This window comes from Chelonia mydas, chromosome 4, assembly GCF_015237465.2.
Source record: "Chelonia mydas isolate rCheMyd1 chromosome 4, rCheMyd1.pri.v2, whole genome shotgun sequence".
Lineage (NCBI taxonomy): Eukaryota > Metazoa > Chordata > Testudines > Cheloniidae > Chelonia > Chelonia mydas.
In genome coordinates, this window is record NC_057852.1 from 58,699,469 (window position 1) to 58,726,547 (window position 27,079).

Genomic DNA, 27,079 nt, shown 5'->3' on the forward strand with positions numbered 1-27,079 from the left:
TTACAGTTACATTTTGAGTCTTATCAGTTCTCCAGTTTTTAATCCCTTTAATGTGTGACATGTTAATTTTATATCATTCTAATTTTTTAATCAAAATGCCATGCACTACCAAGTAAAACACCTTACACAAGTGTAAGTATATTATATCAGCACTATTACCTTTGTCAACCAAACTCGTAATCTCATCAAAAGTAGATATCAAGTTAGTTTGACAGGATCTATTTTCCATAAACCCAGGCTGATTTGCATTAATTATATTACCCTCCTTTAATTCTTTATTAATCAAGTCCTTTATCAACCTCTCCATTATCATGCCTGGGACTGATATCAGGCTGACAGGCCTATAATTACCCAAGTCATTCTGTTTACTCATTTTAAAAATTGACCCAACCTTAGCTTTCTTCCAGTCTTCTAGAACTTCCCCAGTACCCCAAGACTTATTCAAAATCAGTGTTAATCATCCAGCTAGCTCCTCAGCCAGCTGTTTTAAAACTCTCGGATGCAAGTTATCTGGACCTGCTGATTTTAAAATGTCCAACTTTAGTAGCTTCTGTTTAACATCTTCCAGGTATACTAGAGGAACGGGAAGAGTTTTATCATCACCCTATGATGAGACTAGATCATCTGTTTTCCCCCAGATACAGAACAGAAATATTTATTGTACACTTCGGCCTTTTCTGCATTATTATTGATAATTCTACCATTTCAAACCTAGTAATGGACCAATACCATTGTCAGGATTCTTTTTTTCCTAATATATTTTAAAAACTCCTTCTTCTTGTCCTTAACTCTGCTGGCCATAGATTTATCCTTGCATTCCTTTATTTCAGATAGGGTGATCCCTTCACTGTCATATCATTCCTTTTCACTTTCAGGTGGTTTAAATGTTCATAGTTTTGTCTTTGATGATTTTCCATTGACTTTTCTGGATTGTTGAAATGGTGGACAATTAAGCAATACATTATATAATCGGCTAGCTAGGGTGGGTGACAACTCCTTCCCTCTTGAATGGGCTATCACTGAGACGTGATTTCCTGGTGACTAACTTTTATTCCAAGACCATAAGAGCATAATTTTAAATATAGTTATATCATTCCTTAAATACTATCTACACACACACACACCTTCCAATGATTAGGAGTATTGATAAGTTACAAGCTTTCAGTAGAGACCTCACATGCCTTTATGGATAAATACCATGAAAGCTGTGTATTAGGTGTAGTGAGTTTGTCAGGTCTGAGACAGGTGTTGCTTGTAAAGAACAGTGAATCCTTTGCCAGCTGGCACCAAGGGGCTTCTGTGTTACAGTGACTGTGTTTTTTGAGGTCACTGTACCTGCAGAGAGATAGGGAAAGATTTAGACCTCCATGAATAACTATAGAATATTAGCCCTTTAGGAAAAGAAAAAAGATTTATCACAACAACAAAAAAGTTGTCACAAAATATTTTGAGATCTCCAGTATGAGGAACTGCTGTGGAAGCACTTTGCTAGAAATTAAAATCCAGATAAAAAAGCATCTGATAAAAACTGTTAAACTCTGATATGAGCGTGCCTCTCTGTTTTTACTAAGAAGATAATACTCCAAGAGAACAACTTAATTTTGAAATAGAGATTTGTCTTTGTCAGAAGGAGACTCTTGATTTGGTGAGGAGATTTCTGCAGCATGTGTTAAATAGTAATCACTTGATTTTGGTTCATATTTTATAATGCTATTTCATTTAAATGAGCATTTAAGGTATTTTTGATCAACTTAAAGCATTTTATTTACTTTTGTTTTTAACTGAAATCTGAGTATTTTTCTTTCATGTTCCCGCATCACATATTTGGTGTTCATGATTAGTGGCTTACAGATATATTTTTAAACATCTGTGAATTAATAAATGAATTTACAGTGAGAGCCTGTCATTGGTGATACTAGAATTTGAATCTTCAGTCTGTCAAGAAATTATGTTGATATTGAACAAAACAAGCCGATTTAGCTCAACTTTTCTTTAGCTTAAGCTTTAGATGTCACCCGTAATTCCTTGCAAACTCCAAGGCATGTCAGGAGATACCTCGTCTGCATCAGAAAGAAAGGAAACTTCAGCTGCATTTTACCAAAATATATTCTAAGTAAAGATACTGCATAACCAATTTTGTCTTAATCAGTATTATCAATTATCCCTTCTTATTTTCCCTTCATTTGAGTCATACACCAGTGTCTCATTAACCCATCCCCATCCCCTCACTTGTACTGACATATTCATTGGTTCTTCCAGCAATTTTCATAAGAATCTGCTTTCCTATAGTGCACAACCTGTAGACAGCATGTGGCCTCTCAAACTGTTTTTTCTAGCATGCTGGTGGCCCCTCAATGTGGTTGATTTGGACAAAATGGTGGCATAAAACATCGGAGTACAGAAGACAAGACAGATCATATCCCCTCACTAAGGCCCCGATTAAGCAGTCCATCCCTATTCAGCAACACAATTAATTAAGCATATGCATAATGCTGAATAAGTATATTCAGCAAAACACTTAAGTACATGCTTAATTAATTGTTTTGCTGAATAGGGATGGTTTTAAGCATGAGCTAAAATGGTTTGCTAAATTGGTGAAACACTCTTATTAACTTCAATGAGCTTTAACATATGCATATTGTTAATCTGGTTTATATTGCAGCTGAAAAGTATTTTGAAATACTTGTCAAAAGCTCGAGTAGAAACTTCTCTTGCTGAACAAGCAGCAAGTATTAAACATGCATCCTGGAGTCCATTCTGAATACGAGAATTAGAAATGACACCAGCTCCTACGTTTTTAGGGGATTTTGTGAGGAACTATGGAAGTTTAACTTCAGGCTCTTCTACTACAGGTCACAGAAAGCCTTTTGAAATCTCCTCCAAGTTGCTGTTTCAGGGAGGTGTGCTGGGGTCTGTGGGATAGGTGTCTAAAGGGCAGTGGAACTATAATAGTGTGGTGCATCCAAAAATGGATGTGGGATAAAACTGCAATGGAAACAGCATGGCTAGTGTGGAAACATTGCACTAATTAGCTCTTATTGTGGTGCTCATGCATCAATTCACTTACCAGTGGTTCAATTCGGTAGTGTAAATACAGCTGGAGACTGTTGGTGCCTCTGAAAAGCATACATAGCCCATTTGTTTTCCCCTTAACCTTCCTTTGACTGAGTAGCAGCAGCTGAATAACTTCAAGCAAATCCCTGCCCAGACAAGACACACAAGCAACTGACTAAGAAGATATAAGAAAAAGGTAAGGTTTGGAGATTGTTGTTGGGATAAAGTATTTTTATTTCTTTTATTTCCTGCTCTGCAACCTGGCTCCTTCTCAGTGCAGCTACCAGTAGAGAGAAGCTTGGGTAGAATTCAGATGGGAGAGATTAGGATTGAAGGAGACCAGACTTCAGTGGGGAGGAAAATAGTACTGTGGGGGAAGAGATCAGGGGGCTCTAGAAAGGAGGAGACTGCATCTCTGGGGTGAGGTGAAGGCAGATAGGTCTCTTTCTTTTCCTAAGTGGCGAGGACCAAGGGGAAGGGGAATACAGATTAATGGAGGTAGAAAGAGACAAGGACCAGTGGACAGGAGAAAGAAGGAAACATAAGGGGTGGGGAGGGGGAGAGAGAGAGAGAAGACCTGGAGGAAATGAGAAAGGATCAAGCGGAAATGAGAACTAAGGATGCAGAAGGCAAGAGAAGAGCAGGTGTTGCTTGGCTCTGCCCAGATTATAGTGTCTCTTGTTTGAGTTCTATAATCATCACATGTATTTCCTACTCTGCCTGTGATTACATCTGCTGAGGAACCTTCTTTTTCCACACTTCCATGATTATACCTGGGGGGGGGAAAAACCATAGTCAAACTAAAGTGACTAAGGATCATCTGAATGGAGCAGGTTTGGTGTTTTGTTTTGAGCATTTACTCAAGCCATTAATAAATAGATAGGAAAATTACAATTGGACACTTTGCAAGGCAGCCAGGATTCTGAAGATGGTTGCTTGTGTAAAACATCAGATATCATGCAATTCACTCTTTCGTGAAGATGCAACTCATTTGCATAATTGTTTACATACTGGTCCCACCTACCTCCACCCCTGTTGTGAAATCATAAATCCACTGGTGATCTGGTAAACTGCATTGGGATTAACTGAAAAAAAGAAAACTGCATGGTCTGGGAGCCTAGCCAGCTATGGAGGAGGTGTGAGATTTAGGGAGCCCATGGGAAACAAAAAATAAGAGGTCTCTGGAGAGATGTTAGAACAGAGCCAGGAGCAGGTCAAGGCTGAGCCTAATGTCATGAGGTGAGGGAGTGTCAAATTCTGTTGTGCCATTGCCTTTGTACTCCTTGTTGGTACTTTTAAGCAATCTCAATAATTACCAAAGTTAATATTGTATGTACCATTTTTTGTGTCATACATATGAGAGTAGAGAGATGTTCCATTCTCCCATTTCTCTGGGGTAATTTGACTGAATGCCATACGATGACTCAAATGCCATGTTGGCATATTGTCACCCAAAGCAATTAATTGTAATGCTATTACCAGAAATTAGAACAACAATACATAACTGTGACATTTGTAAGGCTTCCATGCACCAACCTACAGACTTATGGGCTCAGCTGAACCCGTTCCGTTTGTGAATATCAGCAAGAGCTATTGACCAAAATCTTTGGAAAATGTAGTTGGAAGGAAAAGTAGACTTCTGAGAGCCTAGGCCAGTTTACACTAGAGAATTCTGGTGTTTACAGTACTATGTGAACACCTGGAAGGCTTGCAAAACACATTGGACCAGACTCTTCAATCTACTACGGTCACTTTGCACCGTCTCAGAATGGCCCTATTCTAGCCAGGGCTGGCCAGTGGAGAGGGCACCTTCTGCAGGGGGACTCTCTGCTAGCATAGAGGTGGCAAAGCTGCCTCCTGCCCCAGACAACCCTTCACTCTGATGTACAGGTAAGGAGCTGTGAGGGGCGTGGCAGATCAGAGCTCTTTTATGCTTGATCATCCATTGGTGTAAGGTCACTGGGTGGCTATATGCTGACGGTGTATGTCAGAAATGCTCCTCAGCAGCTCGAACTGGTGGCTAGTTACATAGGATCAGGAAACTGCAGCAGACTCCCTGATGACCTCCAGCACCCAAGCTCAGGAGTGCTGGAACAATTTTTATAAGTGGGGGTGCTGAGAGCCAAACTGTAAACCCTGTATATAATGGAATCCACTTCAAGCCAGGGTTTGTAGAAGCACGCCTAGTTCCAGCACCCAGGTTCAAGCTCTTCTTGTGCATAGTTCAGAATCCAACCTGCTGTATCTATGTATGAAAGTGCTCTAAACATTTCACAAGCATTACAAGAACTGTTACAATTGCATAAGCGCCAGGCCTCAACTTTTTCACTGCTAATGTAGACAAAAAGTACAGGCAATGGACATGGACCTGCACCTGCTAATTTGGTCCTCCCAGAACAGTCCCACAATGCTCCTCTATGCCCCTCAGCAACCACTTGGACAAAAATCTAAGCTGTGCTCGGGGCAACTCTCCATAACATCCCATACCATGCAGAATGCCCTGCACTCACCTTCGGCCACAGTAGCTTGTCATCAGAATCACTTTTGTGAGACTGCTGTGTTTTGGGGCATGTTACTTGCCAGTATTGAATCCAAAGTTCTCTTGGGGACCTGGAACAATTAAAAGATCCAGAATTAACTGAACTCCACCAACCAGGATGGCATGGTATATAGCAAAGAATCCCAGTAGCGGGCTGAACTCTGTATTAATCACAGCCCCTAATCAAACAGGGACAAGATCAAGAGTCTGAAAATGAGATTTATTAACTCTTGGCACAATAAGTAGAGTTCTTGGTCAGTAAGGCATTCCTACAGCTTCTTTAATGAGCTAGAACATATTCTCAGCCTCAAAACATTGATTCCGGACAGCAAAAATGCCCTCAAATAGCATAGGCATAGTTTGACTTCTTTATTTCGGGTGGCAGCTCCAGTCAGGCCAATGTGTAGGGGGGCAAATTCTGTGCCTGCCTGAGGCTTTCAGTTTGTGGGGGAAATGCCCCCCCCCCAAAAAAAAAGACGTCCATGCCCAATAGCATGTTTGTGAGGGAGCAGAAGGGTAAGTCTCTGCCATTTTCTATATTTTTGGGAAGATAGATTATTCACCTGATATTCCAAATATCCTCCTGCTCCCACAGAATCTTGCACATTCTTTCACAAACCCCAGGATCTCTCTCAGGTACTGTAGGTTAGGTAGGTCTGGATACTTTCAGTTTATTGGTACTTCAACACTGGTAATTACAAGAAGACCTTGCAGGGTTTCTCCAGGCCTGTCAATCTAGTAGCCTTCATAAATGCTACATTCCTACAAAAGATTTTGAGAAAAAATGTTTCTTCTGGACTCTGGTCCTAACTTGTATTTTCATGGGTTCCCAGCTCTCTGATGGGCCCAGGGCTGGCTCCAGGCACGAGCGAAGGAAGCAGGTGCCTGGGGCAGCCAAGAGAAAGAGACGGCACTTTGTCCGTGATTGGGGCGGCACATCCGCATCTTCAGCAGCAATTTGGCGGCAGGTCCTGCTTCTTCTTTTTTTCTTTGCCGCTTGGGGCGGAAAAAAGCTGGAGCCAGCCCTAGATGGGCCAGTGAGGTATTCTGTGATTTCCTTTTAGCCAGTGGTCTGTATCAGATAGAGATGTACTGCACTTCAGAGGATTGGATAGACAGATGACAAGGGAAACCACAATAAGAAATCAGGGCACTCCAAAAGAACAAGATAAATCAGGGATTAGTAGAGCACAAATTGTTTTCTTTAAATCTAGTCCTATAAGGTATCCTGGAGTAGCAGTTTTTCATAAGGGGGAGGAGAGTGAGTGCAACTATTGTACAGTTTTGGTTATCTAATGGTCCTAGTGGGCACTGGAAATCTTTACATAATAAAGGGCTTCAGATAGCTGGGGTGCTGGTCTGGCTCAAAAGGACACAGCATGATTTCAGCTACAGCTTCACTCTCTTGTGTCTTTTGGGCCAGATAGCCTTAAGGTCACTAGCTAGTGGTCCTTGCACATCAAATCCTCATTTACCTTAATCCCCATTCGAGTACATGATTCCATCTGGATAACAAGATTTCATGTAAGTGAGATACAGATAAATGATATTGATACCAAATTTTATACTTCTGTAAATCCGGGGGAGGGGAGAATAACCAAGGAGGTTATTTTTCCAAACACCGCTACCATTGTAATATAAAAATAGATTTTGTTAGTGCTAATTAAAACTCTTGCCTTTCTTGACTTTTAAATTCTTTCAGATTTTCTGGACAATTCCTCTGTCAAATTTAAACAGTAAAGAGCTCTCTAAATCATAAAACAAAGCTTGCTGACTTCTGTATATTTCAATTTCTTTGTTTTTATGAGCTTGCAAATCAGTAAGCACTTTGTGCTGTTTGCAACCCAAAATGAGCAGGTCAGGATGTTTACAAGGGAGCCCCAGTTCTAAAAATTTCAGTTTGTATTTTAATTATTATTATTTCCACTTTGTCATAATGTAAAAATCCAGCCAATTAAAACTTCCGTTTCGGTGGATATTGCTTCTATGTTTTAATAAAATACTGCTAATCAAATTACTATGAGCAATGCGTCTATAAATAAAACGTTAAAAAATGAGGTGAGCAACTTTCTGTTCTAACATGGCCATCTGTCATATGTAAAGACATCACCCCATTAACCTGTCTACTCAACTCCATTCTCCTTTCAAAGTTGGTTAGGCAAGTTTATGGGGAGGCCTAGATGTTCTTTTGTTTAAATCTGTTGTAAAACCTCCTTCCTTGTGTTCTGCTTTCTGTGCATTTACGCATGTAAAGGTGAAGTGATTATAAACAGACATCACTACTGTAAACTCCATGACTCTGTTATATTACCATATGTGACATTTTCATTTCCTCCTGGCAAAAATGAAATCTGATATTTTCTTTTCAAGGAATCATGACTAATATAGATTGTTATATTGATGGCTGTCTTAAAAATACTCCAATTCCTGTTTTAGTTGGTTTGTTGTTTTTTCATTTTGTTCCAAGAATGTAGAATTTTTTTCCAGTGTGACAAAAGTGGTTCTACATGTTATAACACCACCTTGCGGCATGCTACCTCAGACCTGGCTATTGCTGGGGTATCTCCAAAGAGAACCCAAGGTGCTGCAAGAACTGATGTTGACAGGAACATAGCTGAGTTTAAATTTTGAAGTGAAGTGTTGAACTCATCATCATCTCCCCTGACAACCCCCAGCAAACCCCCAGCAGATACCTGCCCCTGATCTTTCCACTGTTCCCTCCTTACAGTCTAGTTTTTACCAAAGACAATATGGTCAAAAATTAGCCCTGATGTAGGTGAACATAATTCCACTGAAGTTGCATCAATTTACAGTGGTCTGATGCCTTCAACCAGGAATCTGCTATTGTAGTAGTAGGATTTATTGTTTGTATTTTGTATAATTTAGAATAAAGAATAATAAAATGTAGCGTGGTGTCAGAAGTGTGCTTCTTATAACCATAACACTATGTGTGTTCCACCAATAACAGAAGACCTGGAGTTTAGCATGGTCCAAAGGGTAAAATGAAGGCAATTTCTAGCTTATTGAATTGTGTTATTAGCAAAAGAGATATACATACAATTGCTAATATAAGATGTAAATTCATTACCAAATCAAGGAAAAGCCTAAGAATCATGGCATACCAGAAGAATCATGATATAAGAATATTAGTATGATATGGCAGTACTGTACTGTACTTTGGCACAACATTTATAGTACTTTGTTACATTATTATGCACAGGAATCTTGCAATTCCAGTGGTCCCATTTAGATAAAAAAGATGCACTAATGAAGGGCTAGATCCTGAAAATGCTTTGACTCGGTGGGTGCGCACCTGTTCAAATCATTTAATAGAACCTACATGAAAATGTCAGAAGCATTTTGTTCAGATTACATTTTCAGCATGGTGGAAACTGTCTTTATCCTTTTAACAAAAGATGTAGTCAAACAGATACAAAATTGTAACAGATTTTATAATTTAGCTGCACCTACATTTGCTGATCAATTTTTAAATACTGAGGATGGGACTCTTGCCTAAGGCCTGGTCTACACTACGGGGTTAGGTCAAATTTAGCCGCGTTAGGTCAATTTTAAAATGAATGCGTCCACACAACCAACCCCGTTCCGTCAACTTAAAAGGCTATTAAAATCAACTTCTCTACTCCTCTCCGGCAAGGGGAGTAGAGCTGAAATCGACCTTGCTGGGTCGAATTTGGGGTAGTGCGGATGCAAATCAATGGTATTGGCCTCTGGGAGCTATCCCAGAGTGCTCCATTGTGACCGCTCTGGACAGCACTTTGAACTCCGATGCACTAGCCAGGTACACAGGAAAAGCCCTGGGAACTTTTGAATTTCATTTCCTGTTTGGTCAGCGTGGTGAACTCAGCAGCACAGGTGACCATGCAGTCCCCCCAGAATCGCAAATGAGCTCCAGCATGGACCGAAAGGGAGACACTGGATCTGATTGCTGTATGGGGAGAAGCATCTGTGCAGGCAGAACTCCAATCAAAAAGAAGAAATGCAAATATATTTGCCAAAATCTCACAGGGCATGTTGGAGAGAGGCTACAACAGGGACACACAGCAGTGCCGTGTGAAAGTTAAGGAGCTGAGGCAAGTCTACCAAAAGACAAAGGAGGCAAACAGTCGCTCCGGATCAGAGCCCCATACATGCCGCTTCTATAATCAGCTACATGCCATTATAGGAGGGGACCCTACCACTACTCCACCACTGTTCATGGACACCTGCAAGGGAGGAGTCTCATGCAACATGGAGAAGGATTTTGTGGATGAGAAAGAGGAGGCGGACAAGGAGGAGGAGAATGCGCAGCAGGCAAGTGGTGAATCTGTTCTCCGCTGCAGCCAGAACCTTTTCATCACCCTGGAGCCAATGCCCTCCCAAGGCGGGATCCCCGACCCTGAAGCTGGAGAAGGCACCTCTGGTGAGTGCACATTTGTAACTACAGTACAGGGTTTAAAAGCAATAGTGTTTAAAGTTTGATTTGCCCTGAAGAATTGGGGTGCATTCGCGGCCAGTACAGCTACTGGAAAAGTCTGTTCACGTGTCTGGGGATGGAGCGGGAATCCTCCAGGGACATCTCCATGAAGCTCTCCTGGAGGTACTCTGAAAATATTCTGGAATCATTGCAGCACAAAGCATGGTAGCGAATGGTCCTGGGTTTGGGTCACATTCAAGCAACATTCGGTCTATATCTTTCTGTGTTAGCCTCAGGAGAGTGATCATTCATGGTCACCTGGTTGAAATAGGGGAATTTTTGTAAGGGAACAGTAAAAGGACCCCATTCATGCTGGGCTGTTTGCGCTTGGCTAAAAAGGATTATCCCGGAGAATAGCCACGCAGTGGAGTGAGGGGAGGTGTGTGCTGCACATCCACCCGAAAACCACAGTCCCTCCTTTTAAATGTGAAACCCAACCCATTGCTTGCTATGGGAAAGGATGGCGCTGCAGTTTGAAACCATTCCCACATGTTATGCGTAAGAAGCCAACCCCGCACACCCTTTGCCTCACCATGGCTGCATGGAAACCGAATTCTGTTGCCCAGCCGTGTGTGTCACCATACCGGCAGGTGCTCAATATCAAAGGCAAAATGCGACCTTGTACCTAAAACACACATGCTGTCTGCTGTGAATTGCTTGATTCACTGTGAAAGAGTCTCCCTTTTGTTCTCAGAAATGTATCGTATCATCTTAAATTTTACTCTTCCTTTTTATCTTCACCCAGGTGCAAATGTTTCTAGGCTCCCCCTATCATCTCTGTCCCTGAGTTTATCGCAGATTAGAGGGCAAAAAAAACGCACTCACGATGACATGTTTTCCGAGCTCATGCAGTCCTCCAGCACTGATAGGGCACAGCTGAATGCATGGAGGCATTCAGCGTTACAGGCTAGGAAAGCATTAAGTGAGCGCGAAGAGCAGAGGCAGGAGAGCGAAGGGTGGAGGCAGGAGGCGATGCTAAGGCTAATGGGGGAGCAAACGGACATGATGAAGTGTCTGGTGTAGCTGCAGGATAGCCAACAAGAGCACAGACCCCTGCTGTATCCATTGTACAACCGCCTGACCTCCTCCCCAAGTTCCATATTCTCCTCACCCAGATGCCCAAGAACGCAGTGGAGGGGAGGCTCCGGGCACCCAGCCACTCCACTCCACTCCAGAGGATGGCCCAAGCAACAGAAGGCTGCCATTCAAACAGTTTTGATTTGTAGTGTATTGGTATTCCTGCGCTTCACAGCGGGGGAAAGCAACTCAGAGAGTTCCAGAAAAGTGGTCTTATGCATGCAAAAGTTTCACAGCCACTGTGAATCATCCCATACTCGCAACACTATGCGGTCCCACCAGTCTGTGCTTGTTTGCCGGGCCTAGAATTGGCATTCCACTGTATAAACCAGCCCCACTGCCATCATGATGTCCCAATTGCCACAGCCCATACTTTCAGGAACATCTGTATCCATGTCCTCATCAAAATCGTCCTTGTGCTGGCATCTCTTAGCCCGGTTCTGCACATACTCCAGGATAATGCACGAAATGTTTACAATGCTCACAACAGCAGCGGTGAGCTGAGCGGGCGCCATGCTTGCCGTGGTATGGCGTCTGCAGGAAAGCCGGAGAGCAGAGTTGCAGCAGAAGCGGTGGATGACAACGGGTAATAGATATTTATACAGAACGACGAGAGGACCTGCGAGGTGGATTCATGGCACCAGGAGAGCAGAGTTGCAGCAGAAGCGGTGGATGATGATGGTTAGCAGTTGTACTGCACCGTCTGCTGACAGCAGCACCCAGGACACAACAGCAGAGGTGACGGTGAGCTGAGCTGAGCGGACTCCATGCATGCCGTGGTATGGCATCTGCATGGAAAAAAGGTGCGAAACGATTGTCTGCCGTTGCCTTCACGAAGGGAGGGAGGGGTGACTGCCGACGTACCCAAAACCACCCGTGACAATGTTTTTGCCCCATCAGGCATTGGGAGCTTAACCCAGAATTCCAATGGTAGAGGCTGCGGGAACTGTGGGATAGCTACCCACAGTGCACCACTCTGTAAGTCGATGCTAGCCACGGTAGTGAGGATGCACTCTGCCAACTTAATGCGCTTAGTGTGGACATATGCAATCAACTGTATAAAATGGATTTCTAAAAATCGACTTAGATAAAATCGACCTAATTTCGTAGTGTAGACATACCCTAAGTAAGGAATGAGTAAAAACAGAGTAAGGACTTTGGGATTTGGCCCTTAGAAAATAACTGTACGTTCCATTGCTCCATAAATATACCTGTGCTATTAGAGGCCTAAAACCCAAAGTTGTTAATGATTCCGGGAGTGGATACAATGTGCAATGTCATACCCCTCGTTCTGCTATTGGACAATGAATTCTCATTGAGGAAATAACTCTTTATGCCTTCACTTAGCAAATCCATTTAACTAGTTCCATTGGCAAGAGATACTGTGTGCCATTAGTGACCACTGAGAAAAAATATATTATCCTTTATTTTGAAATATTTATTCCTAAATGAAAAAAGCAATTACTGGCATTGAAAAAATGTGTTGATGTTAATTGTGATGACTAATCTGTTCCTTTCCATTGTTTACATTATAGCTGAACAGCACAATCTGCAATTAGGCAAATTGGTATCATCTATACATGTCTCTTTAAAAACGAAAAGGGGCGGGGGGGAGAGACCACATTTCCTCCTCTCAGTTTGAAGGGGGTGAAGGAGGATACGTATGAAAAGTGTCAGATTTTTTCTGTGCCAAACGCTGTATGTTGGAAACCATTCCCATACAGCGATGGAGTAAATAATCAATGCTATTGCAGAACTATTTAAAATGTGATTCTATTGTCAAAAGTGATAGTAAAAGTAGCTTGGGGGGGGCTCCATATCATGGTGGCTGAGTGATTTCCATATCAAATTTGCTGAGTTTGTAGTAAAAAGATGTTTTTACTAACTGCTAACTCCACAAGTTCACCCTGGGCTCAGGCAGTCAAGATGGGTTCTTTTTATCTTGTGCATCGTTACCAGTAATAAAGCATCATGAGGCAAAATTGTACCATTAGCTCCACCTGGGCAGGCCATTAGGAAAAACAAACTAACACCCCCCTCCCCAGTTCTTAGCTTGTAAAGTCAGCAAATATGATATGAAATCAGTGAGAAATAATAAACGGATGCACCACAGTACCGTTTTCATAGTCATCCTTTGGAGCACTATGAGGCTTTAAGGAAAATGTAGAACATAACTTTCCCAGAAGTAATAGAGCTCTCTCAAAGAGGTATGTGATCAGCAAAACCTGTTCTGGTCAGCGCAACTGTAGTCTTACAGAGGAAAATCAAACACTGTATTTCCTTCAGTAAAAGCACTAGATAAAATACATAAATGTTAATTATTTGGTCAAAACAAAAGCAAAATCCTGCAAGCGTTTTTTTAAACTGCGGGTTGGAGGTAAAATTTCTAGTGGAAAATACAGTACATAAAAAACAAAACAAAACAAAAATACCTCTAGGAACAAAAAAAAAAAAGAAATCTGCATATTAGCAGGTACTGAAGTAGAATTTATAATTGGTACAAGATTCTCCACCACTGGAATCAATCATGCCCACCCCCCGTTTAATTTGCATATCAATGAACAAGTTGAAAGTAACAATTAAGAGACACCATGTACCCATTCCCTGTGGAGCACTATTTAAAGCACACTTTTTTTCCAAGTACAATTAAAAATCAGAGTAAGAACATGCAAGGAGACAATGCATTGCAATTAAAGCGATAAACACTGTGCCAGCTCATACCAAAACACTTCTACTCCAGCAACAAAGCAGAAAAGGAATGACTGTATTTAGGACAATGCCAGAACATTGTGTGGAGTTCAAATTCAAAATGCGTAGCTCAACTTTATTTTAGAATTGATTATAAACAAAAAGTTTTTTCCAGCATACTGTTTTCTTTAACAAAATTGACATAAATCCATCTGTCTTAGGCCCCCATTACCAGAATGCCTGAGCACCTCACAATCTTTAACGTATTTATCCTCATCTCACCCCTGTGAGGTAGGGGAAATGCTATGGGGACTGAAGCACAGAGAGGTTAACTGGCTTGCCTGCGGTCACACAGGAAGTTGGGAGCAGAGTAGTGACTTGGACTCATAGATATTAAGGTCAGAAGGGACCATTATGATCATCTAGTCTGACCTCCTGCAGAATGCAGGCCACAGAATCTCACCCACCCACTCCTGCAATAAACCTCTCACCTATGTCTGAGCTATTGAAGTCCTCAGATCATGGTTTAAAGACTTCAAGATGCAGAGAAGGTGAACTGAGGTCTTTAAAGTCCTAAACTACTGCTCTAACCACCTAGGAATCCTTCCTCTCAGTTTATCAAAGATATGTATATGTATGAATGTGGTGTAACTATTTCATACAGATAAGATACAGAGAAGTTGTTGATCCTACAACTGCTTCTGTGAGGTGGATACCGATAGGCGCCAACTCCATGGGTGCTCTGGGGCTGGAGCACCCACAGGGAAAAATTAGCCTCCTTCTCCCCCCGCCCAGCGCACCGCGTCCCTACTACTCCCCCTCCCTCCCAGTGCTTCCCGCTGCCTAACAGCTTTTTGGTGGCGCTTAGGACTTCCCTAGAGGGAGGGGGAGGAGTGGGGACGCAGCATGCTCAGGGGAGGAGGCGGAGAAGGGGCGGGGACTTGGGGGAAGGGGTGGAATGGGGGTGGGCCAGGGGGGTTGCGGCGGGTCCAACACCCACCGGGCAGAGGGGAAGTCAGTGCCTCTACTGTAGGGTGACCAGGTGTCCGGTTTTTTATCAGAACACCGAGTCGAAAAGGGATCCTAGTGGCTCCAGTCAGCACCACCGACCAGACCGTTAAAAGTCCAGTTGGCAGTGCTGCAGAGCCAAGGCAGGCTAATCCCTATTTGTTCTGGGGCATCGCACTGCGCCCCGGAAGCAGCCAGCAGGTCTGGCTCCTAGGTGGGGTGACGGGGGCGCCACACTGCTCCACCCGCTGCACCAGCTCTGCACTCCTGTTGGCCAGTTCCCAGCCAATGGGAGCTGTGGGGGGGCTGTGCCTGTGTGAGAGAGCGGCGCGCACTGCCAAGCCTCCTTCCATGACTCCCCCTCCCCCGCCTAGGAGTTGGACCTGCTGGCCACTTCTGGGGTGAAGTGCAGGGCCCCAGGACAGGCAGGCAGCCTGCCTTAGCCCTGCTGCACTGCTGACTGGGAGCCACCTGACGTAAGCCCTTGCCCCAATCCCTTGTCCCAGCCCTGAACCCCTCAAAATGCGGAGCCTCCCAAAATGCGGAGCTCCCTCCTACACCCCAAACCCCTCATCCCCAGCCCCAGTCCAGAGCCTGTACCCGCTCCTGCACCCCAGCCCTGAGCCTCCCAGAGCCCCTCTTGCACCCCGGAGCCCGCACCCCCCACCCAGAGGCCTCACCCCCCCACACCTCAACCCCCTGCCTTAACCCTCAGCCTCACCCCCCCCTACCCCTGGAGCCCCCTCCTGCACCCCAACCCCCTGCCTCAACCTGCAGCCCCCTCCCACACTCCAAATCCCTCAGTCCCAGCCTAGAGCCCCCTCCTGTACCCCAAACCTCTTATCCCCAGCCCCACCCCAGAGCCAGCACCCCCAGCTCAGAGCCCTCATCTCTCCCACACTCAAACTCCCTGCCCCAGCCTGGTGCCCCCTCCAACACCCCGAACCCCTCATTTCTGGCCCCACCCCAGAGCCCACACCCCAATTTAGTGCCTTCACTCTCTCCCGCACCCCAACCTCTTGCCCCAGCCCAGGGAAAGTGAGTGAGGGTGGGGGAGAGCAAGCCACTGAGGGAAGGGGAATGTAGGGAGCAGGGGGTTGGGCCTCAGGGAAGGGGTGGGGCTAGGTGTTCAGTTTTGTGCCAACAGAAAGTTGGCAACCCTACCCTACTGTTGTAAGTGGGACTCCAACTGGATGTAGAGAATACTCATTTAAAGGCAATTGCAAGATCAATGTCTTACATCTGACTCTCAATAAAGTCGTGCAGTTTAAGGCCAGACGGGACCGTTATATCATCTAATCTGACCTCCAGTATATCACAGGCTACTAACATCACCCACATGCTAAACCCAACAAGCGAAATTAAACCAAAGTATTTAAACCACAGGAGACTAGACTATTCTGTGCCATAGACAAAGAGTAGAAGGGACCAAGGTGCACCAGTGCCTGAAGCCCCTGCAATAGCAGGGAAATGACTGAATGAGATATACACTGATATTCCTGGCAAGTGACCTGCAACTGAATGCTGCAGACTCATGCCAAAGTATCTTTGGAAACTCTGTATAAAAAAGGAGATGTGAAAACGTGTTCTGTATCACAAACACATTTGCTCCATTGGAAAATTCCTGTTTAAGTAGTTGAATCATATAAGCAAAATACTTAAAATGAAATCACATGGAACACTTATACAGCTCTCGGGATGTGAAATTGTGCATATTCACATAGGTTAGCACAGTAGAGAGAATGTGTTTCACTGATGGGATTTAGAAGTCATGTTTATTAGTATTGTCCATCCCTACTCCTGATGGATTAAAACTCCTCAAATATGACTAGTTTAGAAACACTGCATTTGGAATCAGTATGAACAGTACAGGTAATGTTGGATAAGAGGAGTCCTGATATAGCAGTGGACTTGAACCAATACTTGGTGTTTACATTCTCTTAGTATTCTATCACTGCAGAATTCAAAGACATTTTTTTTTAGTGGTGACTCATGCAGGAAGAAATAAACTATACCCCCAAACAAGGAGATGTGAAGATTCTGATGTACTTGAGAGAGATTCCCAGAGCAGCCCAAGGAGGTAAGAGAAAATTTCACCAGAGGAAAGATAAAAAGGTTTTCTATATCAAAATTCAGACTACAGTAAATTCTCATAGTCAACTAAATAAATCAGGGTTTGGAATGAAGACTATGATGACAGAACCTTAAATAGTCTATGACAGTGACAGAAGGATCCCTTATAATGATCTCAAATTACTTGTGGGGCTTTCCTGAACATTTATTTTTTGATGGTTGTAGTCATATCTGAGACGTTGCTATCCATCTAGATCAGTGTTTCTCAATGACTGGTCCGTGAACCAGCACCAGTCCCTGAGATATCCCTAGCCCAGTTTAGGAAGGCAGCAAGCTGGTCTCTGGTTTCAAAAAGGTTGAGAAATACTGATCTAGATTACAGATGCACAATACCAATATATCTGACTCCTAAATCCCATCAATATTAATACCTGCCACATATAATACTAACACAAGTGAATGTGTCAGGTACCCATTCTTTAAAGTACACAGAATGTCGAGTTCTGGCACCCTGTACAGAGGTCTTCTGCGCCTGGACTAGTTATTTCTGTTGACTTGCCCTGGCAGTCGGTCAGACCAGGTGAGTCTCATTCACAGGATTTTTATGCTTTTTGTCTGAGGTACTGGGACTGAATTATCAGACAGGAGGCTTTACAAACAACCAGATGAGATTTATATTGAACTGTTCTTAAGATCAGAATAAAGGGAAACCAGAGGAAGTTTTATGTGCTTGTGCATATATACATGTGCTGTGTTGAGAGAGGGGTAGGGACCCTGACCTGTTCACATTAGAAGAAATACCTTACTATTTTTCAGTGAATAAGCAAGATACAAACAGGTAAAAAGGAAGGCCCATCATTACAGTTAGGTTTGCATCCAGGGGGCTGAAAAATATATGTTAAACAAACCAGGATTTCTACTGGTTAGTGTACTAACCGTAGAAAAGGTTCTTGTATATTTATACACCACTCCCACCACTGTAGCTCAGATTCTGCTAGCACTTCTGTCATAAATATAAGGGAAGGGTAACCATCTTTCTGTATACAGTGCTATAAAATCCCTCCTGGCCAGAGGCAACAACCTGTTACCTGTAAAGAGTTAAGAAGCTTAGCTAACCTGGCTGGCACTTAACCCAAAGGACCAATAAGGGGACAAGATACTTTCAAATCTTGGGGGAAGGAAGGCTTTTGTTTTGTGCTCTTTGTTTACGTGGTTGTTCTCTCTTGGGACTGAGAGAGGCCAGACAGAAATCCATCTTCTCCAACCCATCCTAATCCAAGTCTCCAATATTGCAACCAGTATAGGTAAGCCAGGCAAGGCGGATTAGTTTATCTTTTGTTTTATGTGAATTTTCCCTGTGTTAAGAGGGAGGTTTATTCCTGTTTTCTGTAACTTTAAGGTTTTGCCCAGAGGGGGATCCTCTGTGTTTTGAATCTGAATACCCTGTAAAGTATTTTCCATCATGATTTTACAGAGATGATTTTTACCTTTCTTTTTTTTAAATAAAATCCTTTTAAGAACCTGACTGATTTTTCCATTGTTCCAAGATCCAGGGGTTTGGGTCTTTGATGATTTTGTAACCAATTGGTTAGGATACTATTCTCAAGCCTTCCCCAGAAAAGGGGGTGTGTAGGGCTTGGGGGGATATTTTGGGGGAATACGTCTCCAAGTGGTGTCTTTCCCTTTTCTTTGTTTAAAACGCTTGGTGGTGGCAGCATACTGTTCAAGGACAAGGCAAAGTTTGTACCTTGGGGAAGTTTTTAACCTAAGCTGGTAAGAATAAGCTTAGGGGGTCTTTCATGCGGGTCCCCACATCTGTACCCTAGAGTTCAGAGTGGGGAAGGAACCCTGACAACTTCCATTAAGAACCTTATTTTCACACATTCATATATTGTCTATAATTAAAAATTCACCATGGACTGAAACTTATTAGACAAGGTTTCTGAACAATGTTACTTTATTTAAAAAAAACAACATTTAACTGCTGTAGCAGGAATGAACTTCAGAGGTTAGGGAGTCAACACAAACTATGGGAGAGGAGGATTTCTATGCAAGAATGAGATTCTGAGAATGAATAATACTGGGGCCCAAGAAGAGATCAGGTTATGGAGAAAAGGACTCAGAGATATTGTACTGTAGAGAGATGTTGGCAAATTAGCAGGGGAGGACGGTTAAATTTGAAAGAAGTATGTTTAAAAAAGAATTCCAACCATTTTATTCAGGCTGGAAGTCCAAAAGGATAAGAATGGCCAACAGTGGAAGTGTATTTGAAAAGAAAATACCTGCTGATTAAATGCTGTACACAAGGGAAAGATTGTATCCTTGAGAGCTGTGTGTGGAAAGGGCCTTCCCTATGCTTATCCATCTGTCCTGTGCAGGGATGGGCCACCTTCATGTTAACCTACAGAAGGTTCTCTGGTCAAGGACTGAGTGACTCTGGGTTGGGAGTAGGTAAGTCTGGGGTATGTGTGTGAATGCTCTCACCTGCCCCAGGAAAATTACTAGAAACAGTTAGCATAGAATTCCAAGGATCCCAACTATCATGGTCAAAGTGCCTGGGGAAGATCTGTAGAGCAATTTCACTAGAAGAGTAGTGCCAGAAACCTGGAGCGGGAGATGCCCCAGAACCAGTGTGGAGGCAGAGAGCATACTTCCTGCAGATCTCCAAAGGCCTGCACAGACCTTAGTGGAATGTTTTCTGGAGGAGACACCTGAAATCCTTCCACAGTGAGGATGGCAAACTTCACCATCATGGAGGGCAACTCATTAAGAGTGTCCCGCAGAATCCCTCCTTTTCCTTAGGGGAGGAGATGCTCTGGACCTTTGTGGTTACCATAGGTTACCATGTGGTTACTTTTTTCCACCCAGCCAGCTGATTGCAGCTAGTTTCCTAATGAAATTGATTTTATTTATAACACTTGCAATAGAGCACCCTATAGACAGAGATCATAAACCTTACTTTAATTCTGGTTTACAATAAGTAGTAATGCTTAGAGGAGTCTCTGATTGTTCAATTTGCAACTTAGGGCATGTCTACACTACAGCCGTAAGTTGACCTATGTTAGGTTGACTTACAGCCACTGCAGCTGCTTCCACTGACGGAAGAGGGGCAACGTGGAGGGCAGAGAGCCAGGACTCTCTGCTCAGCGCAATTCCTGCCGGGAGCCCAGCTGTTCCCCGGGCTCTCAGCTCCCAGCTGGGATTGGCGGTGCAGCCTCCCAGGCTTCTTAGCTCCCAAAGGGGATCCTGTGGGCCGCAGCCTGTCTGGGAGTGGGGAGCCGGGGACAGCTGGGTTCTAGCTGCCAAGCTGTCTTAATCAATTTCATGGCTCCAGCTTGGGTGATGTTAAGTAATGCAGTGCCTAAACAGATGCTACACCAACATAAGCCCAACGCCTCTTGTGGAGGTGGAATTATGATGTTGGTGTGGTAGGGCAGTTACATTGGCGGGAGCTGAGTGTGTACACTGACATAATTAGGTTGACATAAACTGCCTTACATCAACCCAACTGTGTAGTGTAGATCAGGCCATAGTCATGGTAAGAAGTGCTTTTTACTGTTTTGAAATACCAAACTATCTGGGTGAGCAAAGAGCATGCAGTTTTCTTCAGCTTATTCTTACCCCTTACCCTCCTCCACACATTTGTCATGTCTGTGGAATGCAGAATCAGCTCACAGGAAACTGAACAAGGACCCATGGGCAGCACATATAAGAGGCCAGGGGAGGGTAAACCTCCCAAAAAAGGCTAGCCATGCGGGGGAAATGCCATGGATGTGGTGCAGGTCACCTGTCCAGAAGTGTGCTGGCCTGCCACTGCTTTTGTAGTGCCGGAAGCCAAGCTCCATAGAAGTTGGGGGGGGGCAGGACAACAGCACCTGGACCGTGGCCTGCCTGCGCCCTGCCCTACCTCGCCTCTTTCCCCAAGGGCTCCCCCCTGCCACTCACTCCTCTGTGCCCCCTTCCACAAGTCTCTTCCCCCACACCTGCTGCTTGCTTTTCTCCCTGGCCCCCAATCGCTAGCCTAAGACAGAAATAAGTGATGAAGCCATGCCTCCTCTCCCCACCCCCAGAGGAGCGAGCAGCAGGTGTGGGGGGCTTTGGGAGGGGGCAGGAAGAGGCAGAGCAGGGGTAGGGCCTTGAAGGCAGGGCCATGGCTCAGATGCTGGAGGCCCCCCAGCATACTCCTAGGTTGCTTCCAGCACTCACGGATGAGTCTCCCCAAACGGAAGACACCTGCACGTGCCACCTATGCAAGGACCTGAAAATATGTGAGAACTGTGTGATGCCCTAAAGCGGACAGTAATACAGCTGATATCAGGTATTTCCTAGAAATGGACAATTATTTTTGGGGTAGGGGGATACTAACAAAAAACTTCTGCAACAACCAACCAAGACTCTGTGAGCTCTGCTTACCAATAAGAACTCTTCGGGTCTGATGCTGTGCTGCTTGCATCTTGTGCAGCTATATACACTTGTGCAAAGGGAATAAAAAGCTAACCAAAGTGCAAAGCAGTAGAGAATTAGGTCCTTTAATTTAGAAAGATCCTCCATAGGTTTTGACTGGGGAGAAACAAAGAGTCAGCGTTTACCTGGAGTACTTTTACAGTACTATTTTGCTTGAAAGACTAATATAGTAGCTCATGGGCTAGGTGCATTGTCACCTACTAACTCAATTACAATTAAAAGTAATAGAATCACTTTAAAGTAACTCCTGCTAACTGTTTAAATACATTTTGTCTGGCCAATGCAAGCAAAGTACAACTGTTTTAAAATAATTGTATTAAAACCTGCCAACCTGTGGCCCCAAGAAGCCATTCCAGAATCAGGGCATTGCTAGGATATAGGACTATCGTGGTCACATTCTCTTTCCCAAGGAATTTTCCCTGCACTGATGCTGAGAGGGGAGTGTCACTGAGCTGCTTTGCTAGATCTGTCACTTGGGGACACTCATTACACAAGGATAATCTTCTTAGGGCCTGATTCTCTGGCTTTACAGGTGCTTTGTACCCTGGAGCCATTAGCAACATAGCCATAGCAGAGCCAAGAATCAGGACCTATGTGTTAGGAAGTTGGCTTGAGGGGAGTGAAAGGGCTCACTAGAAGATCTTGGAAGAGGAAAGGCAGTATGGCAATATGTAAACAGTCCACTAAAAATGGTCCTGGATTCAAATATGGGCTCTGCCAACTTGTTGTTAATTACAGTGGCTCTGCTGGTGCATGGAGGTGGTTTAGCAAAACCTGGGAACAAAGTTAGTTTTACCTCCCAAAAAGACACCAAGATGTGTGTTCAAAACCAGGTCACGCCTAAACATTCAATACACAAAAAGAAAAGGAGTACTTGTGGCACCTTAGAAACTAACAAATTTATTTGAGCATAAGCTTTCGTGAGCTACAGCTCACTTCATCGGATGCATGCAGTGAAAAAATACACAGACACTCTAGATCTCTAGTATTGGGGGGGAGGAACAGCAGGGCAGATGAAATTCTAACAAATCACAAATTGCATATATGGACTCTTTAATATTAAAGTTACATATGGCTGACCTTGCTTACTCTTCTCTGTGGTGTTATGTAGACTGCATAAGTTAAAGCAGAACACAGGACTTACTGCAACTGGATACCTAACATCTGAGGGCATGAATTTTCATGGATCAGATGAAAGTATAATAAAGAAAAGAAGAGAGAGTTTTGAATTATAGAAGCCCCATCAATAATAGATTTCCTATGAGTTGACTACTGAAATACTGGTAAGGAGGCAATGTATTCAGTCCTGGATAGGAACACTGAGAATAGTGATAAGAGGTAAACTTCTTGTACATAGTGGCTATTATTAAATATCATTTAATTCTGTATTCGTTGGTTCCTATTAATGGTTGAGAACTTAGAGTTTAAAGAAATGTATTAATTAGTGGCAGATAAGTATTTATTTCTGCTCCAAGAAAATCCCACTTGTCTATCTGCCTGCAGTTTCTGGTTGACACCTGAAAATGGGATATGTTTCATCTAGGTTCCTATAAAGCTCCCTTTGATGAGCTACTTGCCAATATTAAAGTAATAAAATAAAATGGACTTTCCCCAAAAAAGTTGGGGGATGGGGGGCAGGTAGCAGGCTCTTAGCTGTCAAAGACTGGGTATACATTGTAGTTGTCCATCCAATTCTTCCTTCCTGCCTCAGGGTTCAACGAGTACTCCATTGAAATTCTGACTCCTGTCGTGGTCTATACTACAGACTTATGTTGGTATCTACATCACTTCGGGGTGTGGAAAATCCACACTCCTGAGCGGCGTATTTATACCCCTGGTGTAGATCATCCTGTCGATGGGAGGGCTTCTCCATCAACGTAGCATCTGTCTCTCAGGGAGGTAGAGGACCTACACCAATGGGAGAAGCTCTCCTGTTGGCGTAGGTAACGTCTTCACTAAGTACTATTGTGACTCAGCTGAACCGGAGCCTCTATTAACGATAATGTGAGGCTGACAGCATCAGGCCAACCGGGATTTCCTTTTCCAGATGGCTTGCTCAGGGCTCCCACTGCCTCCTCACTCCTGTGAGTCACTTGTTTCTCTGCAGAGCTCCCTTCTTTAAAAATTGATTCCAATCCCATTTGGGGAAGGGGTTGCAAGGCAGACAGTCTTAAGATATATGGAGAAGTCTTGCCAAGACTTGGATGCTGGCTTCTTGCAGACACTGGGCAGGCAGGAGAGAGCAGGAAGTTTTTGACAGGTGAATATAATCTTTGGAACTTGATGCAGAAAGCTGCCGACAGTCCCATGATGGTGGCCAAGACTGAAATTTATTTGTGTGAGTGGGAGTTTAAAGTTACCTCAGGCTGCACTAGGGAAGCATCAATCAGTAACACATGAGCAGAAAAGAACCACTGAGTTGGAGATCTAGCTAGCTTTTCTGTTCGGAACAAGAAAAAAGATACCTGCTGTATGGCTTCCCAGCTACCTTCCTCTTCCGCCACCTCAAGGAAAAGCGCAGATTCCCTTGTTGGACACTGGTGCCCCGTCTTTCAGGGGAGAAAAATGAAGATTTCCCTAATTTTAGACTGATCCCCGAGGGAAATGAAGATGAGAGCTCCCTGCCTCTCTTTCTTGTCTGACTACATTCTCTGGCCTTCTGGGTGGGGTGGTGGTGAAATCCAGTGATTTTTTTTTTTTTTTTAGGTGTGTGTGTGTGTGATTCCTGGTGGGGGTGGAAATAATGGTGAAGCAATAAAAACATGCTGTTGTCCTAATATAGTTAGTAAATGAGAAAGTAAATTACTGAGAAACACAGCTTGAACATCTTACTCATGGCAGTTCAAACTCTACTTGCTTGCAACAACTGTATTTAACAAGGCTTTCTGTGTCTGTGGACTGGAGTAGTGGGGTGCTCATATCTGGGGGCTTGATCTGGGTCCCACTAGGCTAGCATAGATGGAGATTATCTTTTCTGAAACAATGCTATATACTACATATCATGACAACTGGCGATTTAAAAGTCTGGCCTTTATTTGGTGGCCAAAGATCAGTATCAAGTCAATATTGGGTTTTCTTTGTCCTGCATTACAGCAATAACTGTGCGCAAGAACTTACCTAGTGATAAAAATGCATAATTTTTATACTATGAAAAGAAATATGTTGAAGTGTTGCCCAGGTCAGGCTAAGGCATAGATATGTGCACCAAAGCTTCTGGGGTCATGTGATCTACTCTTTCATGTACAATGTTTCTAGCTGTCATGGTTGTGAAGACAAGCTTGGAAGTATGAACTGAGTGTACTGTATACAGCAGTTGTAGAAAGCCTGATAAAATAGCCTTAAGAGGTGTGAACTGCCCTTTGCATCTCCATGGGTTCTTAACTCTGAAACCTGATGTGCAAGGAGGCCACCACTGCTCCCACCCCAACAATCTAAACAAAGGATTTGGGGGCCAGGGATTCTTTTCATCTGCCACCTCAGAGGAATGGCAGCAGTGGGGAGCCCCACTACTGCTATTCCTCTGACCCCCAAATCCTTTACTTAAATTGGTGGCATCTGAGTCCACCTTTCTGGGGCAGACACCAGCAGCATGAAAGACGGAAGAGGTCTGTGGAAGGGGGAAGCCCCCTGCCAGGAATGGCTGTTGTGTGGATGGCCCCTGCCCTGGGGGAAAGGGTCCAAATTGGGGATGTGCCTAGGGACCCAGGCAGTCTTAATCTGGCCCCGGCAATATGTTAAACATGAATGTCTTGTCCTGTACAGTCAGTACAGATTCACCAGTAGCTGGTGTCCAACCTCCCTCTCTCCCACCTCGGCCAGTCATAGATACCTTGTGTACGTCTGTCGCCTCCCTTTCCCGCCCCCATCGCCATCCCCACCCCGTCCTACGATTTTTGTGACCTTTGTTGTTTTAACAGGGCCGGGGAGGGGAGACAAAGAACTGAGTGGGAGGCAGCTCTGGACTCAGAACTGCTGGAGGAGTGGGTGGGGATCCGAATTCATTCCCGGGCAGGGGGCCAGGCCAGCGTGGGGCTGAGCGCTCCAGCAGCGGGGAGAATCACCCGAACCCATAGCAGCGCTTGCAGCGCCCGCGGCGGCGGGCGGGGCAGCCGCAGCGCAAAAATCAAGGCACCCTCCCCCCCCGCTCTCTAGAGCTGTATTTTACATCGCCGGGGGGACGTGCACCGGCGGGGCTGCAGCCCGCGGTAGCCACGACGCCAGGGCCGATGGGAACTGGCTCACGAGGATGGCCCCGGCGCCCACTCGTAAGGAATCACTAGGGTGAGCCCATTCTGTCCCTCACGTTGGCCTCCCCCGCCACCGCGCCATTTGGTTCACCCCAGGAACTTGAGGAAGCTGATCTCTCCCGCGTTGCCCCCGCCCCTTCCGCTCTAGTTTCTCGCGAGAGGTCGGTAGGCGGAGTTCTCGCGTGAGACTCACCTCTCTCGTATAATCTCGCGTTGCTGGCGGGCTTCGGCCTCTTTGGCTCCAGGGCGGCACCATGGCGGTCGGCAAGAACAAGCGCCTCACCAAGGGCGGCAAGAAAGGCGCTAAGAAGAAAGTGTAAGCGAGGCCGGCCAGGGGCGAGGGGTGCCGGGGGCCCCGCCGGGGGGGCTCCTGGGCTGCGGCTCGGCAGGATGCGCCGGATGCCGGGCGGATTGGGGCGGCCGGCGCAAGGCGCGGCGGTGGCGGTGTTGACATGGCGGCGGCCAAACCTGGGATTGGGGCGAGGGTTGTAGAGCGCGCGCGCGGCCCCCGCTGCACGGGACGGGGGCGCTGCGGCAGGGGCGGGGCCTGCTGCGCTGTGAGTCCCCCTGCCCGAGGTGGGGGGCCAGGGCCTGGCCGCTCGGAGCCCCCCACCCCAGCACCAGGCTGCGACTCTTGGGGGAAGATAGGAGTTAGGGAGCCGGGCTGCCTCTGCCCCGCGTGCTGTGCGGAGCCGTCTCTGGCTGCCCCTGCAGCACGGCTGCTGATTTGTCCCCAGCTCCGGCGCCATCCCAGTGCAGCCGGGACAGAGCCTCACTGCTAGATATTGTGGGCTGGGTCCTTGTCTCTGACTGTCCCTGAATGTGCAGGGCCTAGAGGGCTAACACTGAGCAGCACATTGGGATGGATCAGTTACTTATTTGTTGGTCCAGTGTCTGTATCACTTATTGGTGTTTGCAAGCTTATGCTGATAATAAGAAAACAAGTTTGCACTAATTTGGGAATGTGTAAATTGCAGTCGCCTATTTGAAGTATTTGGTAACTGTACAACAGTTCTGCTGCACATGATAAATATGGAGGAAGAAAACCAGATTTTAGGCCAGATTTAATCTAAAAAATGAGTGGAAATTTTTTTTTTTTTTTGGTAAATTAAGGGTCGATCCCTTCTCAAAGAAGGATTGGTACGATGTCAAGGCACCTGCAATGTTTAATATCCGAAACATTGGGAAGACACTCGTCACCAGGACCCAAGGAACCAGTGAGTATCTAATGTGTTGCGGTAACGCTTTATATCTGTTAATTTGTTCTGTTTTTTAAGACCATGCAATGCAGTATAAGTTCTAAGCAGTTCCTGCTTAAACTAATGTGATTTGCAATATTATAGGATAGATAGACATAAAAAAATGTGTTTTGACCTCACTGTTTGTTGGGATGGTCTCTACGTAAAAGAATAAATGGACACAAATCAGATGTCAGGAATTATAACATTCATAAAC

At 44.8% G+C, this 27,079-nt stretch overlaps 1 protein-coding gene and 1 long non-coding RNA gene across 2 annotated transcripts in view; one reads left to right on the forward strand and one right to left on the reverse strand.

Moving 5' to 3' along the window:
* Positions 1–25,949, reverse strand: LOC122465657. The gene is made up of 3 exons (XR_006290652.1): positions 25,818–25,949; positions 5,565–5,664; positions 1–2,060 (listed from the first exon to the last, which is right to left on the reverse strand). It is a non-coding gene; the product is annotated as an uncharacterized LOC122465657 (long non-coding RNA).
* RPS3A (ribosomal protein S3A) overlaps positions 25,741–27,079 on the forward strand; it is a 7,066-nt gene continuing 5,727 nt past the window's right edge. The window contains exons 1-2 of the mRNA XM_007055696.4: positions 25,741–25,940; positions 26,738–26,841. Coding sequence (XP_007055758.1) covers positions 25,879–25,940; positions 26,738–26,841 — 166 coding nt within the window. The 5' untranslated portion in view covers positions 25,741–25,878. The remainder of the gene's footprint in view (positions 25,941–26,737; positions 26,842–27,079) is intronic.